Genomic DNA, 20,363 nt, shown 5'->3' with positions numbered 1-20,363 from the left:
TCTTATCTTGGATTTCTGTTCTCAAGTAGAAGCAAAATTTAGCAAATGGAGCTGTTCTTAAGTTGGATTGTTCTTAAGTAGGGACGTTCTTAAGTAGAGACCCCACTGTATGAGTTAATGATCTCCAAAATATCCTACCGTGTTTCCCCAAAAACGAGACAGGGTCTTATATTAATTTTTGCTCCAAAAATGCATTGGGGCTTATTTTCAGGGAATGTTTTATTTTTTTCATGTACAACAATCTACATTTATTCAAATATACAGTGGTGCCTCGCTTAACGGGCGCTCCGTTTAGCGATGAAACCACATTGTGACGAACTTTTTGCGATCGCAAAAGTGATTGCAAAATGATGTTCCGTATGGGGGAATTTGGCTTTGCGATGATCGGTTCCCTGCTTCGGGAACCAATCATCGCAAAGCGATGATTTTTTAACAGCTGATCAGCGGTTTCAAAATGGCCGCCGGGTAAACAAAATGGCCGCCTGCTGTTTTCTGGGATGGATTCCTTGCTGCACAGGCAGTGAAAATGGCTGCACTATGAAGAATCTTCGCTGAACGGTGAGTTTCAAGCCCATAGGAACACATTAATCTGGTTTTAATGCGTTTCTATGGGCTTTTTAAAATCGCATTGCGATGTTTTCGTTCTACAGTGATTTCACTGGAACGAATTAACGTCGCAATGCAAGGCACCACTGTAGTCATGTCATCTTCTGGTTGCTGCACAATGGTGGAGGGCACGGTTTCACTTAACTAGGGCTTATTTTTGGGGTAGGGCTTATATTACGAGCATCCTGAAAAATCCTACTAGGGCTTATTTTCAGGTTAGGTCTTACTTTACGGGAAACGGTAGTATTAACAGCTCTGCTCAGATCATGCAAACTAACTGAGTCTGGGGTTTTTCTCTCTTCCAACTGTTGCCCGTCTTAGCAGTATTATGTATTGTGCCCATGTTGCCACGAAGAAAAAGAATGCCAAGCTTTTCATAGCAAAGGGCAGTCTGAATGTTTATGACACTAATGGCAGGCATCAAGATTTAAAAATTTAAAAAAAGCAGTGGAACGTGATGGGGCTGAAAACACACACACACACACACACACATACATACACACACACACACACACACACACACACACACACACACACACACACACACACACACACACACACACACACACACACACACACACACACACACACACACACACACACACACACACACACACACACACACACACACAAAAACATCACTGCACAGAAACATACCCCCCCAAACTCAAACCCACCCTGCAAAACAAAGTAAATATATTTACTCAGGAGCAGAAAGCAGCACCAGGCAGGCCTTCACGAATATACAGCACCACCAAGGTAGTCCGAAGCCTCCTCCAACGCACATTCTCTAACTGTTGGGGCAAAAGAGCTACAAAGAAGCTCTTCACTGACCAACAGTTAGTACCTACATTTGAATTTCCCGCCTTTTCCCCTGCCTCTTTTCAGCTTGCAAGTCGAAGCGAAATTTTGCAGCCGGAGCTGGTTGCAACTCGAACTGGTCATATGTCAGGATGGTCGTAAGTCGAGGCACCACTGTATATGAATACTAAAAAAAGGATCAGACAAATATCACACTAAAATGGTAAACAAAAGCAGCACCAAAACACATTCAAGGCAGTAAAATACAGCCATCCATTGTGCACCCATATCAGGCCATTTCCTGGTGTTTTGAATCCTGAATATTGAAGCACAATATCTTACATTCATAAACTGGAGGGGTTTTGTTTGTTTGTTTTTTGAGGAATTGAATATATTGATTGCTCTGTTTTTAAACACAGTGTGTGAAGAAAGAAGAAATCCACAGATCATCTCCAAATCACTCTTTCACTTTCTTCTTTGGGTCATCCTTTAAACATCCATTACCAATACGGATGTTGAAAAGACTCTTCAGTTCATGGTTCTTTCTCTCACCCTTTCCATCCACAACATTAGCCAACATTTGCAGTTCAAGACAACAACATGTCCAAGTGGATAGGAGCCTGATTTCTGAATGATTTCTCTGTGCGATTGCATGTAATTCCCAGTGTGATGTAGCGAGCAGAGTGATGGATTAGGACTCTGGAGAACAGGGATTGAACCTCCACTTGGCCGTGGAAAGTCACTGGGGAAATGGAACTGGTAAAATCACTCTTTAAATATCTCATTTACTTTGAAAGCCCTATTTAGGTAGCTATAAGTTGGTTCTGACCTGATGGCACAGAATAAACACAAACACACACAGAATATAACCACAGGTTTTTCTTGCTTTTGCTCTTTTCCTTATGTTGTACTGCATTCTTTTGATTATATGACTTAGTGTTATTACATGTAAGCTTTTAAAAGCATTTTGCAATAGGTACAGCGTAGACATTCTACTGTTTATATTAACTTCCATTGACTCATGATGTTTGTGTTCTGCTGAGTGAAGAATTTTTACAGATGCGAGCAGAAATACAGCAAGTGCCATTTTGAGAGGCTTGTAAGATCAGGCTGTAGTGCATACTTTCAGTGATTACACTAATTAAAAAAACAGTAATAGCAGCCAGTTCTAAAGGCTCCTTAGCAACTCTTTAACTACCAACCATTATGTCACCCACAGACAATGCCTCTAGCAACAAGACACAGATAGTACCCATTCGCAGGCTTCAGTGTTAAGACTGCAGGGCTGATAACACTGACTTAACCTATTCCTCCTGTTTTCCTCCAAACAGTGGCCATCCAGATTTGTAAGCAGAAGTAGCAATAGCTCTTCCCTTGTTTAGTTTTTATAGCCCAGGAATGAGCAGGGCTGTATTTGGAGCTGGAACGAATGAGCTAAAACCTTCTTTGTGGGAGAAAAATTCAACTTCCATCTTTCACCCTCAGTACATCAGTGCTCTTGCTGTCTCCTTCTCCCTCTCTTTTGCTCTCTCTCTCTCTCTCTCTCTCTCTCTCTCTCACTCACTCACTCACTCACACACACACACACACAGAGAGAGAGAGAGAGAGAGAGAGCGGTGCTTTGACAAGGCTCTGTCCCCCTCACTTCTTACCTCTTGAGGAAGGACAAGGAGTTAAGGCATACATATAAGCAACACCAGTGCTCACCGCCTTCTGCAAAACTTCTTTTCTGAGACATTCCCTTTTCACAGCTACTCCTAGGTGGGTGGGGTCCTGTTTATTTAGTCAGTTACTTTTTAACAGCTTAATGAACTCCATCAGCTGGTAAAATATGAAAATGAGCGATTGAGAAAGGAAAACCTTCTTAAGGCAGTTCTTTTGAACCACACTGCCTATAGGCACTTTAAATAGAACTGCAGTTAGAAGACTACCCCGCTCTGCCTGCCTACTTATACAGCACCAAAGAGAACCACATAGAATCATAGAAAAGTGACGTTGGAAGTGGTCTACAAGGCCATCAAGTCCAACCCCTTGCTCAATGCAGAAATACGATCAAAACATATCTGCCAGGTGATGATCTAAGTTTTTCTTGAATGCCTCCAGGGTTGGAACACTCATCAACTCCCGAGGTAACTGGTTCCACTGTCATACTGCTCTAACAGTGAGGAAGTTTTTCCTGATATTCAACCGAAATCTGGCTTCCTTTAACTTGAGCTGATGGTTGCATGGCCTGCACTCTGGGATGGTCAAGACCAGATCTTGCTCCTCCTCTGTATGGCAGATACTCAAGGTGAGGCCTAACCAGTGCTGAATAGAGGGGGATTTGGAAACTATACATCTGTTAATGCAGCCTAAAATAGCACTTGCCTTTTTTGTAGTTGCATCACATTGTTGGCTCATATTTAAGATCCTTGGAATTGTGCAACTTCACAATGAGAGAATGTGAGTTAATTTACGTTTCCCTCAGTGTGTAGTTGCACCCTAAATCAAAACATTTCGTTTTTTACAAGGATTGTGGAACTGCTCTGCCTTTTTGCCAATTAATTGATTTAATTCGAACTTCTATACAGTGGTGCCTCGCAAGACAAAAGCAATTCGTTCCGCGAGTCCCTCCGTATAGTGAAAATGATCATCTTGCAATGTGTGGTTTCCCATAGGAACGCATTGAAATTGGCTTCAGTGCATTCCTACAAAACACCTCGCAAGATGAATGCCATTTTTTTCGTATTGTGAGCATCACTGCAAGACAAAAAAAAAGTCTTGCATCACTGCAAGACGAAAAACCGTCTTGCGAAGTGCCTAGGACATTGCAAAACACTTTCGTTTTGGGAGTTTTTCGTGGCGCGAGTCATTTGTCTTGCAAGGTACCACTGTATTGTTGAAACCTCAGTATTTTATTTATAGGCATTTAATGCCACTGTTTCTTCCTAAAAAAGGGTCCAATTACAACTACAACTTTGAAATATTGAAGGAGCTACTTTTAGGTAAATAAAAGCTGCCATTAATTAGGGCTGCTCAGATAAAATTATATGGCATAGGTTGACATTATAAGAATGAATAGTTTTTATCCCACAGCTATAACTGCAATTAATAATGAGCTTAAAGACCACCAGTAGTGAATAATTAGTTGGACTGTGTTACTTGGCCTGCGGTGTAGATGTTTGTATTTTTAGTGGGGGACTTTTAGTGGGTGGGGAGTGTTTGGGGAATTTTATGTGTGTGTATGTGTCTGGTCTCTGGGTGTCTATGAATTTCGTTGTATGAGTATACTGTGTATATACTTACAATGACAATAAATTATGATGATGATGATGATCAGCAAGCTTGCATGTTATCTATTTTCCTAGCATACTACTCAGCTCCATTCACTTCCAATCTTTGTTTCATGACAAATATAGTACACTATTTTACTCGGATTATGTATAACAAATACAAAATAAATATGTTTGTCTTAAAGGTGCTTCAATACTTTTGTTTTTGTTATACGTGCTAAAATGGACTGACACAGCTACATCTCTGAAAACTCCAAAAGACCGTGTCTCCCTCTATGAGCCTGACCAGGCATTAAGATCATCAGGGGAGGCCTTTCTCTTGGTCCCACCACTTTCCCAGGTGTGTTTAAAGGAGACACAGGAGATGGCCTTTTCTGTCACTGCTCACAGACTCTGGAGCTCCCTCCAACAGGAAGCCAGGCTGGCTCCATCTTCACTGTCCTTCCAACAATCGGGCAAAGACCTTTCTCTTCAGACAGTGTTTTCCTTAGTGACTGGCAGCGTGAGAATGGTTTTATGCTCTGTTGCTTTTAAATATGTTTTTAGTATTGGTTTTATTTATCATTTTTAATATGATACTTGTTTAGTTCTTTTTTTAACCACTTTTTAGCTTTTGAATATTGTCCTTTTAATGATGTGAGCTGCCTTTGGTCCTTTTGAGGAGAGGGTTTCTTTTTTTAAAAAAACTCACATAAACAGGCGAATGGTGTTTTGCACTTCCCTGTAAGGTAGATCAAACCCTGGATTACGATATTGGTTGACAGGCAAATATAAACTATTGCTTGCCTGTCATTACAAGCTGCTCAGGGTTAAGTGTTTGGTGTGTGGCTGCTAGGCATGGGATTTTCAAATTTTTGTTTTCTACAACTACCAGAATTCGAGAATTCCCTCAGCTAGAATTCTGGTAGCTTTAACCAAAGAAATCTAAGTCCTCAGAGGACTTGCTCCTCGCCAGGGTTCTCTCTGCAGTGATAGCTATTAAACATGGAAAAGAACATGGGTAGAGATTTCTAAGCTCCATGGCAATTGCAAAACATTAAGGGATGACAGACTATCTTCATTAGGCTGTGTGGAGGGTACCTCTTAAAAAGTTATCAGTCCCCTAATGCTTTGCATTGTCCAGCACTCTCTCTATCTAAAACCGATGGAAATGAATCTCACAGATGATGTTGAGGTTGGTAGTACTGTGAGATATCAATGTTCACATTGAGGCAGTTTTGTCTAGGGATAGTTAAGGACTTCATGACTGTGAGATTGTCCAATGCAGCATCAGCCCAACACATATAACCAAGCAGATTTTAGATTTGGTTTCTCAGCTGGGCATGAAGAAGGTCCTCTGAAAGTGAGAGACTTTGAGATGGTTGTTTTTTCACAGTCAAGCTGTCTGCTGTTGAGATTTAGACTTACAATGCCTCTTCCCATTTCCAAGGGTTGAGGAGTTATTAGGGTGGCCCACTCCTGGAGTGTCATGGATCCTGAGGACTTCTAGGGGCTCTGCAACTTTACCCCAGCTGATAGAGTTGGTGGTCCTGCTGGAAGACCTGGCAGGATGCAGAAATGGCTTAAATGGTTAGCAGATCAATAATAAACATTGTGTTTATTTTAAACAATTACAAAGTTTTGAAAAAAAAGCAGTTAATTATAAGAGCTAAAATGCATTCATAGATTACTAAACATTTTAACTAGCCATCCTGAAGAGCCATAAAGTCTAAAAGAGTACAGTGTTGGGTGAATCCCTTTTGGCAAAGCATTTCTCAAAGTGGGTGTAAACACTGAAGACTCTAGATCTTGCATGTCCTAGGCTCTTGAGTAATGAATGACCAAGTGTGCAAGGGAGGATATTTTAGGAAATACTGTAGGTCTTTGAGATATCCAAGTCCTAATTTCTGTAGCATTTAAGGATTAACATCAGTACCTTGAATTGGGCCCAGGAAGCTCAATTCAAATTGGGTTCAACTGTCAGTTGAACCCAATTTTAAAAAGCATAAAAAAGACACTGTAACAATGCATAGATAAAGTGGACTTCCATCACATATTTACACAAAAATACCAACCTAAGAAATTCCATCTTGCATGTTTTCTCCTTAAAGTCCTCCTGGTTATCTGCTAGCTAAACTAGAAGACAGATGTGTCACTAGTCTTCCATGTCAGCACTGGTGCTGATGCTTAGATATACAGTACTGTCATATTATGGAATGTGTCATCAGGCTCCCTCCCACCTGACCTTCAGGAAATGGGTAAAAACTATATTGTTTGAAGAGGTCTTTAGGCCCTTGTGGCCCCATGAATTGATTTTGATTTGTTACCCAGGTTTCTTTATTTTTTTGGATATCCTGATTTATTAATGGTTATTGGTTCTCTTTATGTGCTTCTGTGTGAGATAGAGTAGTTGTGTTCTAGCCTTTCTTAGCTGGCCAGAGTATTAGTTAAGCACTACTACTCGCATTTACATGCTTTTGAACTGCTAGGTTGGCAGGAGCTGGGGCAAACGATGGGAGCTCACTCCGTTGCGTGGATTCGATCTTACAGCTGTTGGTCTTCTGACCTTGCAGCACAGAGGCTTCTGCGGTTTAACCTGCTGCAGCAGCACATCCCTGCTTAAGTACTAAATAGGTGCAATATAAATGTACCAAAAAAACCCACAAAACCCACATAAATAAATATTGTTTTCCCCTAAAAAGTAAGTTCTTACTTTGTAGTGACCTTGGAAAGCCATGTTTTTTTTAAAAGGAACCACATTGCCATACATCTGTTTAGTCTTGTAAAACTGAGGGAGAGGCATGTGTAAAATCCAAGGTAATGGCATCTGCAGATAGCACCCCTTGAGGAGGTTGGGTAACCCACATATGGAACAGACTTTTAGAGGCGATCACCCATGATTAATTACCATTTCCCTTTTGTGTCTCTCTAGGATTCAGAAGTGGTACCTATTGGACAACGGAGGGCTTGGTGCTGGTGTATGTGTTTTGGCTTAGCATTTATGCTTGCTGTTGTGATACTTGGTGGTGCCTACTTATACAAGTATTTTGCATTTCAGGTAGGTTGAATAGTTTTCATAACATGAGTAAATATTTGCTTTGTAGATACAACTGATGGTTTCCTATGGATTATGAAGCTTTACATTTATGGCTTAACTTTTCATATGAAAACAGGTTGATCAATTTAGTGTTCAAAAAATTGGTGAGGCCAACGAGAGAACAAATTATATTCTGAATACATTTTGGCTTAGGCTGGTAATAACTCAAATGAAGCTGATGAATATTTATATGTATTATCAAGAGCTTCACTTCTAGCATATGCTTCCCCTGGGAGGTTAGAAGTAAAGTTGACCTTGAGAATGAAAAATGTTCCCTATCCATACTTTAACTGGGTCATTAGGGATACCTGTCTTCCCCACTCCCCTGCCCTCCAAGGTTCTTGATCAATTAATGAGAAAAGATACGCAGAAGGATAGTTGATTCTTCCTTTGCTCATCTTGATTTCCTCTTAAGTTGGGAAGAAAGGAGGATGACAGAGATAATACAGAGTTCTCTTGCGTATATGCTCCTTTGATTTCATTTACTATTTTGTAGCAAGAAGGGAAGGCAGTGGTGGCTTCAGTCACCACCAAAGCATTGTTCCAAGCCTTCCACCTTCTCCAAAAATACAGGATATTCAGCATTGTGTGCTTAGAGATGCAAGAATGGCAAAGAGCTGGTACATGTTAACCCACCCAGAGTAGTGCTGTGACACTAATGGGAGTCTCTTACATGTGCTGACATTGACTTCTAGGAAAGTGGTGTTTACTTCTGTGGAATCAAGTACATTGAAGATGGCTTATCTCTAACTGACTCAAAAGGAGAAGTTTCAGCCCCTCGTTATCAGATAATTGAGGAAAACATCCAGATCCTCCAGAAGGAAGATGTTGAATTTATCAGTGTGCCTGTTCCAGAATTTGCTGACAGTGATCCAGCTGACATTGTTCATGATTTTCACAGGGTAAGGATCATCAGAAAAGTACTTATGTACCTAGAAGAGAACTGCAGTTTGGCTGAAGTAACATTATGATTCATAAAGTCATCAAACTGTAGAGTTGGAGGTGATCCCAAATGGCATCATGATGGAAGATGGGACCTTTTGACTGAGCATTGTATCATCATTAGCAGAAAGTCTGTTGAATAAGGCTATATGCAGACTTTTAAAAAAAGTTTAATGCTGAAGCAATGCACCAGGGAAGCAAAGACTGCCCTGTAAACTCTTAATTTCTGTCCTTAAAATTTCATTCTCAGAAATGTGGCCTGATGGTCTTGTCATAGAAAAGATGGCACTGACTTGATGAATGAAGTGTCTGAACACTTCAAGAGTGGGTCGAAACCAGTAACCCACTTTAAACTGTAGGAGAACTGTCAGAAAAAAAGTCATGGAGTTTGTTGAGACAGCAGACCAAGCCATGGAAGTGTTTGTCTAGCATCAAAGATCACTCAAACCCCTGTCATAATGCACTGTTGAATCTGCACACTCGGTTCAAATTGTTTGGGAAGCTGGACCTTAGAATGAGAAAAGTTAAAGAAATAGGTGTGCAGATTTTTGCATTTTGAACTGCTATTCTCATATGGGCTGATGTTATTGTTCTAGTGACTCATTTTCTATCAAGGTGCCTTCTTGACTAATAACTCTTAGGTGCATCCATGTCCACAGAGTTGCTTCAGTAAGACCCTAAGCCCTTGAGATAGTACCGTCTGGGAAGAGAAAGAAGACATTTTGACAGCTGTCAGAAATAGCCCCATTTCATTACAGAACTTTGATGAATAACCTTATTTGAATTTATCTACCACAGTTCTCTATGGCCAAGAAAACAGAACAAAACAGAAACAGAAACAAAAGAATTCTCCAGTAAAGAGGGACTCTTTACCATAGAGATCTCCTTACCAGATCATTCATAAGCTCTGACAGGGAAATGTTACTATTAAACACACGGTGGGGGGTAAAGCAATATTTACAATATCATTGGGCTTCCTGTCCAAAGGACATCACAGAAGATTAAGATGCATTTGCTGCAGAGGATATTATGCCTTTTGCATCTTTATTGCTAAGTCTGCCTCTTTGTTGCTTATTAATATGTTTAATTGTAGATTTTGTTGTTGATGTCTGTAATTTAATATAACTGTTTGTATACCGCCCAGAGAGTTCCTGTTCGTTATGGGGCTGTATGAAAAATGTTAAAAATTAATAATACTGAAGCATATAACCTTAAAAGTAGCAGAAGAATGGATGGAAAGGTGGTAGAAACAACAAAAGGAGAATCACCCTTGCTGGCATAGGAAGCTTCTGCTATCTCTAATGTGCTGGGAGAGACATGAGAGAGTGTAAGCTGTAAGAGACACTTGAACAGGATTTGAAGAGCATGGAATGCATTTCCAGGAAAGACAGAAGTACTGACTAGATAGAGGTTTTCTGCAGTCTTGTTTTTAGGAGTAATTTATATTGCTGTTCTGTTAACTCTGAATACATGTAAATATCTGGTGTAAATATCTGGCATTGATGGGGGTCAATGAATATTGCTTTTTTACTTAGCCCAGTTCCAGTTTGAGTTTTCAAGATACACAAGTTTAGACAAAATTTGATTTTTGTTAACATGTCTACAGAACAAAGGCTCAAATCCTATTGCTTAAGCATAGTAAATCACACTAGAGTAGGCTCATTGAATCAAATTAGTAAGTCAACTCTTCTGCAAGATTCACTTATTTGAGTGGGTCTACTCTAATTTCTAACAACTGTCTAACAACAAGGCCAGTGGAGGTGATGGCATTCCAGTGGACCTATTTAAAATCTTAAAAGATGATGCTGTTCAGGTGCTACATTCAATATGCCAGCAAGTTTGGAAAACTCAACAGTTGCCAGAGGACTGGAAAAGATCAGTCTACATCCCAATCCCAAAGAAGGGCAGTGCCAAAGAATGCTCCAGCTACCGCACAATTGCACTCATTTCGCACGCTAGCAAGGTTATGCTCAAAATCCTCCAAGGCAGGCTTCAGCAGTATGTGGACCAAGAACTCCCAGAAGTGCAAGCTGGATTTCGAAGGGGCAGAGGAACTCGAGACCAAATTGCTAACATTCGCTGGATTATGGAGAAAGCCAGAGAGTTCCAGAAAAACATCTACTTCTGCTTCATTGACTATGCAAATGCCTTTGACTGTGTCGACCACAACAAACTATGGCAAGTCCTTAAAGAAATTGGAGTGCCTCACCACCTTACCTATCTCCTGATAAACCTATATGTGGGACAGGAAGCAACAGTTAGAACTGGATACGGAAACACTGATTGGTTCAAAACTGGGAAAGGAGTATGACAAGGCTGTATATTGTCCCCCTGCTTATTTAACTTACATGCAGAATACATCATGCGAAAGGCCGGACTGGAGGAATCCCAAGCCAGAATTAAGATTGCCGGAAGAAATATCAACAACCTCAGATATGCAGATGATACCACTCTGATGGCAGAAAGTGAGGAGGAATTAAGGAAGCTTGTAATGAGGGTGAAAGAGGAGAGTGCAAAAAACGGTCTGAAACTCAACATCAAAAAAACAAAGATCATGGCCACTGGTCCCATCACCTCCTGGCAAATAGAAGGGGAAGATATGGAGGTAGTGACAGATTTTACTTTCTTGGGCTCCATGATAATTGCAGATGGTGACAGCAGCCATGAAATTAAAAGACACCTTCTTCTTGGGAGGAAAGCGATGACAAACCTAGACAGCATCTTAAAAAGCAGAGACATCACCTTGCCAACAAACGTTCGAATAGTCAAAGCTATGGTTTTTCCTGTAGTGATGTACGGAAGTGAGAGCTCGACCTTAAAGAAAGCTGACCGCCGAAGAATTGATGCTTTTGAACTGTGGTGCTGGAGGAGACTCTTGAGAGTCCCCTGGACTGCAAGGAGAACAAACCTATCCATTTTGAAGGAAATCAAAGCTGAGTGTTCACTGGAAGGACAGATCCTGAAGCTGAGGCTGCAGTACTTTGGCCATCTCATGAGAAGAGAAGACTCTCTGGAAAAGACCCTGATGTCGGGAAAGTGTGGCGGCAAGAGGAGAAGGGGACGACAGAGGATGAGATGGTTGGACAGTGTCATCGAAGCCACCAACATGAATTTGGCCCAACTCCAGGAGGCAATAGAAGACATAGCACGATTTATTATGCTAAGCAACAGGATTTTGTCCAATGTATCAGTCAAATGGCCATAAAAATTAAATTCAAGATGAAGCATAATGTGTAAAAAGGGTATCTGCAGGCCGAGGTAGAATAGGTATTCCTTGGAAAGTTTCAAATATTCATTTTTTGAGAGAGCAGCACAATAGGAAAAGTGAAGTGATTGATTAGAACATGTTACTGACACATAAGAGTCTTGAATATTCTAAACTTACTAACAGTGCTATTCATAACATTTTCTCATCAGAGGCTTACAGCTTATCTAGATCTCAACCTGGATAAGTGTTACGTCATTCCTTTAAACATGTCAATTGTTATGCCACCTAAAAACTTCTTGGAGTTGCTGATCAACATCAAGGTATTGTTTATTTTCGGGAGTCCATATATTCAGTAATATTTGTCTTCACTGAGCTTAGAGAAATCTGAGTAAAACATGAAGAACAGAGAATGTCCTGGGGTACCACTTTATGAGTGGAAAGGGTGGCTTGCAGGCAGCAATATTTTGAAGCTTTTTTTTAAAAAAGGATAGGTATTGCTTGCCCAATGCAGATTCTGCTTGATACAGAAGACTTTTTTAAAAATCTTGCATACTCTGTGGATCATGGTTCTAATGTGTTGTAATAAGTTGTGATCCTACCTTTGTCTCACTGTGGAGTACAGAGAATTAAATAATGTTGCTTCAGACTGATTTTTCTAGTTAGTGTGTGTCGGGGGGTTGGTGTAGTTTTTAAATATACAGTATGCTTCTCATCTATGCAGGACAGATCAAAAGATAATATTAACCAGAATACTGTATCAATCAAAAGTGAAAAAAAGAACTGGGGTTCTTGTACATAATCCAATGACAAGGGTACGTGAAAACTTTATTAGACCACTAACAAATCACAAACATGCTATGCTGGGCCTCAAAATGAGGGCTGCAGAGTCAAGCAAGGAGGGTTTTAGAATTCAGAACCAACATTCTTTACCTGATTTATATGAGCCTCAGTTTGTCCTGGGCCCTGGCATAGATGTCTAGCCATGATTTTTAGAACTCTTGTTTTTTCTGCACCATTCACAGAGAAGTGGTCCCCAGCTTGATGAAGGCCCATATGGCTATTATTTACATGTGATTCTTTGTGGTTTAATAGAGGTATCACCTACCTTTGCCTTTAGATTCTAAACGTCCAACTTTGCCTCTTGGGTTTCTGTTGAAAATAGCTCTTATCTTCCATTTATAATTACATGTTCACTCCCTTATAATAATACAGATTAGCTTTTGAGCAGCTTGTCTTAAACATTCATAGAAATATAAAAATAATATCCTTATTTCATATAGTCAAGCAATTGCTGTATTCATATCTATAAAAATGTGTTAACTCAGTTTACACTTTCTGGACAATAAGTAAGGTTCGACACAGTATGTGTCAGAAGACACAATTTAGAATGAGATGATTAGGTTTCAGGTTCTTCTTCGTGGTTTCTGTGAATGCACACTCATGGGTTAATCTGCACCTGCGCAGAGGTTTTTGGAATCTTCTAGGTCTGATTTACCTCTTCCTTCCGATCCCCCTACTTCTATCATAAAACTCCATCAAGAACATTCCAACGCAGTTCTCATTGCTCTGTGGCGGCCGAGACAACCATGGTTCACCATGCTCCGCTCCATCTTCGTAGACTTCCTCCGTCTTCCCCCAATACCTCACCACCTCACCCAGAATCAAGGTCACACCTTCCATCCAGATCGTCTCTCACTCCACCTAACAGCATGGAGGATTCACCCTCAATAGCCTTCATCCTTGCTCGGGCTAGAAAACCTGCCACTACATAGCTGTATTCTTATAAATAGGCTGCCTTTCTTAAATTTGTAACTCAGTGTCACTTTCCTGATGCACCCACAATTCTTCACACGGTGTTGTAGTTCCTTAAGCACCTCTTTGACAAATGTTTATCCTTGTCTACTATCAAGGTCTATCTGTCAGGCATAGTAGCTCATCAACTGCTCAATTCTTCAGCCTCTTCACTCTTTCGTCACCCTACGATCAAACAGTTTCTTAAGGGGGGGTCTCCAATCTACTACCCAATAGACCACACCTCTACAGACTGTGCCACGGAGTCTATTGTCACCACCCTTTGAACCCCTCACTACGACATCTGATCACCTTGCATACAAGACCCTTTTTCTTGTGGCTATTACTTCTGCCCGTTGGGCAACAGAGCTTGCTGCACTCAGAGTCAACCCACCCTTTCTGCAATTTTATCCAGACAAACTAACTCTGTATCCTGATGTTTCCTTTCTTCCAAAGGTGGTTTCTGAATTTCATCTAAAACAACCCATCATTTTGTCCACCTTTTTTCCTTCATCTGCTACTAATTTAGAGCATTCACTCCACCTCTTAGACGTTCAGCGAGCGTTGGCTTTCTATGTTTTTAGAACCACCTCTTTCCGTAAATCCAAGAGACTGTTTGTTTCTCCAAATGTACCACACAGAGGATGTGTTATCTCCTCCCAAACCATTTCTAATTGGCTTGTATCTACCATTCGCCTAGCATATCAACTGGCAAATAGCCACTTCCAGTGGGAATCAAAGCTCATTCCATGAGGGCAGTGGCTATTTCTGCAGCATTCCTCAGAGGCGTTCCTGTCCCTGAAATCTGCAGGGCTGCTACGTGATCCACTCCGTCCACCTTTGCCTCTCATTACTGCTTGGACCTCTGGGCTAAGTCGGATGTTGCATTTGGACGAGCCGTCCTGTCCTCTGTTCTTCCGCAGCATCCCTCCTAAAGTCAGGTAAGCTTGCTTATCACCCATTAGTGTGCATTCACAGAGACGACAAAGAAGAAAGAGAGGGTACTTACCTGTGACTCTGGTTCTTTGAGTGGTCATCTGTGAATTCACACTTCCTGCCTATCCTCCCCTCTGTCTGTTTCATTTGATTCAGCGGTGGGCAGTTTGGGAACTGAGGCACTAGCTAGGACAAGTAGACCACATGCACTAGGGGGGCAGTCCTGGTGAATGAGTGTTAAGTGCTAGAAGATTCCGGAAACCTCTGCACAGGCGCAGATTAATCCATTAATGTGAATTCACAGATGACCACTCGAAGAACCAGAGTTATAGGTAAGTAACCTCTCTTTTCAGGTTTGTGTGTTCTATTCTTACCCATGCACTCTTTCAAAAATAAGAGGAAGAGACCTGACATTTCTGTTTTTCAGCTTTAACCTAATCCAAGCTCTTTATCATGCCAGCATTTGGTTAAGTCATGTTTAGTTATAGTCCAAAGTCTGCACTCCCTCATGGCACCCTTATAGCATGGGGCAGGAATTGTGCAAAAATAGGTGGGCTAACACAAAGTGAGCAGTGTCACCACTCTGCCTCTCACCCAACCATGCGTTCACCCATCTACACAGACACATGCTGTTTCATACACGTACACAGAAAGAAAGTTTAGGATTGTCACAGCTAAAAAGAGATCAGTTAATTCTCCCTTTCAGTGCTCTGCACCTTTTCTCCTTATTGCAACTCTACCCCAGAAAATAATCTGTGTAACTGAGCAATAGTTGTAGCAAAGGTATTAACACAAAAACACAAAAATAAAGCCTAAGTGTTGGTAAAGGGACAGAGGGTCAAGGAGGGCAGGCTATGGGGATGATCAAGGATGCCACACAGTCTCCTTTTTTTGGTATTAAACTCTTGCAGTTTTGTTTTGGTTGCTGCAGGCTGGGACATATTTACCTCAGTCATATTTGATTCATGAGCAGATGATAGTTACTGACCGTATAGAAAATGTGGATCAGCTGGGCTTCTTCATTTATCGCCTCTGTCATGGTAAAGATACCTACAAACTGCAGCGTAAAGAAACTTTGAAAGGTACAGTATATACATGAATAAAAAAGACAAATTGTCAGTTCTGTTGAGGGTATTTTTTTTTTGTGAAATGCCAGACACTTTTGTGGTCATCACTTCAGTCTTCTGTACAGTAGTGCCTCGCACAACGGGCGCCTCGTAGAGCGATGAATTCGCTCTACGAGGCCGTTTTTGCGATCGCAAAACGATGCCCGTATAGGCTGTGATTCACAGAGCGAAGGTCGGTAAGCTGCTCGCTTACCGACCTTCGCTTTGCGACCCGCCGATCAGCTGTCCAGCGGGTCCAAAATGGCCGCCGGAACAGCCAAAAGGGGCCGGGGCGCAGCGTTTTCGCGCCCTTGGTAAGCAAGGGGAGCGCACGAAAACGCTGCGGAAGCCCCGAAATGGCTGCGCGCAACCATTTCGGGGCTTCCGGCAGCGTTTTCGCGCGCTCCCCTTGCTTACCAAGGGCGTGAAAACGCTGCGCCCCGGCCCCTTTCGGCTGTTCCGGCGGCCATTTTGGACCTGCCGGACAGCTGATGGCAGCCATTTTGGCGCCCTCGTTGTGCGAGGGGAGGGCGCGAAAATGGCTGCCGGCCCCTGGGAAACATCGCACTACGGTGAGTATTCTATGGCATTGGAACGCATTAAACGCTGTTTAATGTGTTCCAATGCCTTTTGGTGTTCCGTAGTGCGATATTTCCCACAGCGAAGGTTAATCCAGAACGGATTAACCTTGCTGTGCGGGGCACCACTGTATTTATGTTGTGTTGGGACTTTGACATCCTTCTAACATATGTTCCTGCACATATTGACTGAAATCCTTGTTGCACAACTTTACAATGCATAAGGCTGATGGCAATTGTTCATAGATTAAAAAATGATTCCTGCTCTTCATAGTTCAGAGGCTTCTTTTGGGATCCCTTTCATCATGGGGGAGCCATTGGGGATTTTATTTATTTCATTTTAAATGTTTTTACTCCATCTTTCTCCTTAAAAGGAACCAAGGCAGCTTACAACATTAAAGGACAGTACAGTAGTACCTCGGGACATTATGTCAAGTGAAAAATTGGTAAACTGAAACGCAGATTGCCACAGGAGCGGGGGCGGCGCTATAAAACTCCATCAAGAACATTCCAACGCAGTTCTCATTGCTCTGTGGCGGCCGAGACAACCATGGTTCACCATGCTCCGCTCCATCTTCGTAGACTTCCTCCGTCTTCCCCCAATACCTCACCACCTCACCCAGAATCAGGCACAATGCATCCTGGGGAAACTTTCTTTGTAAACCGAAACAAACAAAACGATGTAAACTGAGGCATTATTTTCAATGGATTTCCGTTTGTAAACCAAAAATTATGTTAACTGAGGTGTTTGTAAACTGAGGTACTACTGTATTTAAAAGCTAAAAACAGTAGCTATACAAATATTTAAAAAGAATTAAACAAGTATCATATTAAAACAGTAAATAACAGGAATGTTGGTAAGTCTTTGGACCTCAGTCCCAAATCTGAGTCCAAGTTTTTGCTAACAAGGCTTGAGTCAAGTCCTGAGTCTCAGGCCTCAAGTATGAGTTCAAAGTCACGGATGGAGTCTGGGAGGGGACATGAGCATGCACATGTGCAGAAGCAGCAGTTCTGGCTTCCCTTCCCAGAGGAGGCCCTTGCCTCTGCACATGCTCAGAAAGCAGTGGGCCTGGCTCTGCCCCCTCACCTACCTGCTCTTGCTGCTGCCACACCCCCTCTCCACTGCCTATCTGCTCCTGCTACCACCACTGCACCCCATTTCCCATCTCCAAACTGCTCCTTCCACCGCCCCCCCACTCTCTTGCCAACCCCCTCCCGCCTACCTATTCCTCCTGCCCCTGCACACTGCTATCCTTAGAAGCAAGCAGTAGGCGAAGCCTGATGCTTCTGGCATACTGAGAACTCTCAAGTCACAAGTCCCAATCCCTGGTAAATAAAATCAATACTAAAAAACATGTTTAAAAGCAACAGAGCACAACAATCCAATTGGAAAAACCCCTCTCAGACCACCAGTTATTAAGGAAAAGCCTGTCTGAAGAGAAAGATCTTTGCTTGCAGAAGGACTGCAAAGATAGGGCCAGCCTCGCCGCCTGGACCTCTTCCTCCTCCTCTGCCGCCTCGCAGGGCCGTGCTCAGTCCTTGGCCCTGCAGGGTCGGTTCCCTTTCTCCACCAGCAGGCAGCTCCTGGGCGGCTGTCGAAGAGCAGCATGTGGCTCGCCCTCTGGGGGCACACACCTCCGGCTCCGGCAAAGCGTCACAACACCTGCCGCACAGAGGGCAAGAAGCTCCTCCAGGCCCCCTGACAGTCTCTTCTGGGGATGGGGCTTGGGGGGGGGGCGGCACAGCGTCAGGAGGCTGAGCCTGGCCCAGGCTGCCATTATGGCCATGTCCTCCGCCCTAACAGGGCCCTTGCATTTGCTGTTATGAGAGATACAATCTTGTCAGCTAAAGGAGGAAATGAAATGAATGACAGCATGTTGTATTATGCCATCCATATTTACATACTGCCACGTAAGTGTAAAGACTGAAGAGATGTTTTGCCTTCAAATTAGCTGGAACTGCAGGAAGTATAAGAACTTGTTTAGCATTATGGCCTGGTTGAGAGAATTGAGTTCTTCTTGTTCACAAAATATAAATTATACTCATAGACACATTCTGAGCATGGAGAGCCACTTCTAAATTAGAAAAAATTACCACTGCTGTACTTTGAATAGATGGTATTCGCATAAAGGATGAAATTACCCCCCAATTGTTCCCCCCCAATTGTTTTATTTTCGTATCATAAGGGAGGGAATAATGGGGACAGGGATAAAAGGGGAGTGAGATTAAAAAGGTACCTTACAAGTTATTAATATATTTCCCATATAGTATATGATTCATTCAAATTATACTTTCAGTATGTTATACAATCTAAATCAGACATACTTAGTGTTAATCTAGTGGAAGACAAGAGGGCCTGGCATGCTCTGGTCCATGGGGTCACAAAGAGTCAGTCACGACTAAACGACAACAAAATCATTAGTTACATGGCTGTTTATATTTTTATATTATCCGTTGCTCTTTCTATTTTGAAACCATACATATAGTTTTTCCCAACATCGCTGGTGGTTCTTTTTCTTTGTTTCATCTAGCCATTCTGATAATTTGTCCATTTCTGCCATTTCAAAAATTTTGGCTATCAGTTCCTCTGTTTGCGGTATCTCAGGCCCCTTCCAGTGTTTTGCAAAAGCTAATCTTGCGGCTGTTATAATATGAATTCTTAAATAAGTTTTTGTGAGATCCATTAAGATATTTAATAAAAATAATTTGTGTTTCATAGGAACTGGGACCAGGTCAAAGGAGTAATTTTGTGGTTAAAGTATAAGTCTTACTTATAAGGCAACATTTATTTTGACTGCTTGCTTTTGCTAGAATCCACAAACAATATTGGATCAAAACTGAATTTGAGGAGCATCTGTTTCAGAACAGAGTTCCTAGAACTATGACTCCTGCACTTTTTATGTTCATAACAGAATAGTAACCCTAAATAACAAACCTACATGGGTAACAATATCAATTACACAATGTTTCAAATAAGTATAGTTAATAAAGTTTCACTGAACAATTGTGGGCCATATTTTTCCCAATAAAATAATCTGACATCCTGTTTTGTCTCCTTTAACAGGAATTCAGAAGCGTGAAGCCAACAACTGCCGAATAATTCGACACTTTGAGAACAGATTTGCTGTGGAAACAATCATTTGTGAAGAATGAGAAATACTATTGTAACAGATGACCAAAAAAAACCCCACCCTTCATATTATGTGCAGTGATTTTGATTTTAAATAATTTATGTTAGTAGACAAGGCTTTATATATGAATCCCAACATTTTCCATCTCATGTCAAACCTTTATAATTTTTCTTCACATTTTGAAGCAGTGTCTTTTTGTTTCTTTGTTTGAAATACGGCTGTATAAAATCTTAGTTGTTAGTGCATTATAAGAAATGGACCTTGAAAAAAATATCAGGTCAGTAATAAATCTCAGCTCATAGTAGAATTGGATAGGAAAGTTCTTCTACATTAAAATCAAAGGCAAGATATCAAAACAGATTATAACACATAAGATTTTAAGCAACATATTGTGATGTGGTTGAGTTCCGCATATTCAGGAAAGAATTTATAATAAACGTGCAAATCTTTTGGAGTTTTTTAAAATGTCACATTTAAATTTGATTTCCAACTAGCTATTCTAATACAAGTGTCTGCTGTTACAAAGTTAGGCAGTAACTTCATGTTATTGAGATGTATATAAGTTATGTATGTGCAATTGAAAACAAATATTACAACTTGTTTGTCTAAATATTTTTGGAAATTTTATTTTATTTCTATAGGTTGCTATATTGTGGAAAGTTTTTCTGGGAATTTTAATTTAGAACACTGAATATTAATAGTAATCATATTGTAGAAAGGAACATTGGTGCTCGAGATATTCATTTTATGTAGCAGAAGGAGGACATCCTTAAGAAATGGGTTGTCCCTCCTACTTGCTTCCCCAGGCAGAACTGATCAGCCAATCAGTGGTAGTAGGAATTCCTTAAGAGGGAAGGACCAAACCTGACTGAACCAATCTTCATCTCCAGCCACCGGAAACAGGGAATAATATAAA

At 41.3% G+C, this 20,363-nt stretch overlaps 1 protein-coding gene across 2 annotated transcripts in view; it reads left to right on the top strand.

Moving 5' to 3' along the window:
- The window catches only part of ITM2B (integral membrane protein 2B), a 30,780-nt gene extending 10,723 nt beyond the window's left edge, over positions 1 to 20,057 (top strand). The window contains exons 1-6 of one of the 2 annotated variants that reach the window (XM_072976897.2): positions 3,018 to 3,697; positions 7,591 to 7,716; positions 8,451 to 8,657; positions 12,115 to 12,225; positions 15,564 to 15,714; positions 19,381 to 20,057. In XM_072976897.2, coding sequence (XP_072832998.1) covers positions 3,650 to 3,697; positions 7,591 to 7,716; positions 8,451 to 8,657; positions 12,115 to 12,225; positions 15,564 to 15,714; positions 19,381 to 19,469 — 732 coding nt within the window. In that variant the 5' untranslated portion in view covers positions 3,018 to 3,649 and the 3' untranslated portion in view covers positions 19,470 to 20,057. Of the gene's footprint in view, positions 1 to 3,017; positions 3,698 to 7,590; positions 7,717 to 8,450; positions 8,658 to 12,114; positions 12,226 to 15,563; positions 15,715 to 19,380 lie in introns of those variants that run through there. The other variant, XM_020814950.3, reaches the window with a different exon arrangement.
- The last annotated feature ends 306 nt before the right edge of the window (positions 20,058 to 20,363 follow it).

This window comes from Pogona vitticeps, chromosome 1 (assembly GCF_051106095.1).
Source record: "Pogona vitticeps strain Pit_001003342236 chromosome 1, PviZW2.1, whole genome shotgun sequence".
NCBI classification, from domain to species: domain Eukaryota; kingdom Metazoa; phylum Chordata; class Lepidosauria; order Squamata; family Agamidae; genus Pogona; species Pogona vitticeps.
This window is presented reverse-complemented; position numbering and strand designations above follow the sequence as displayed.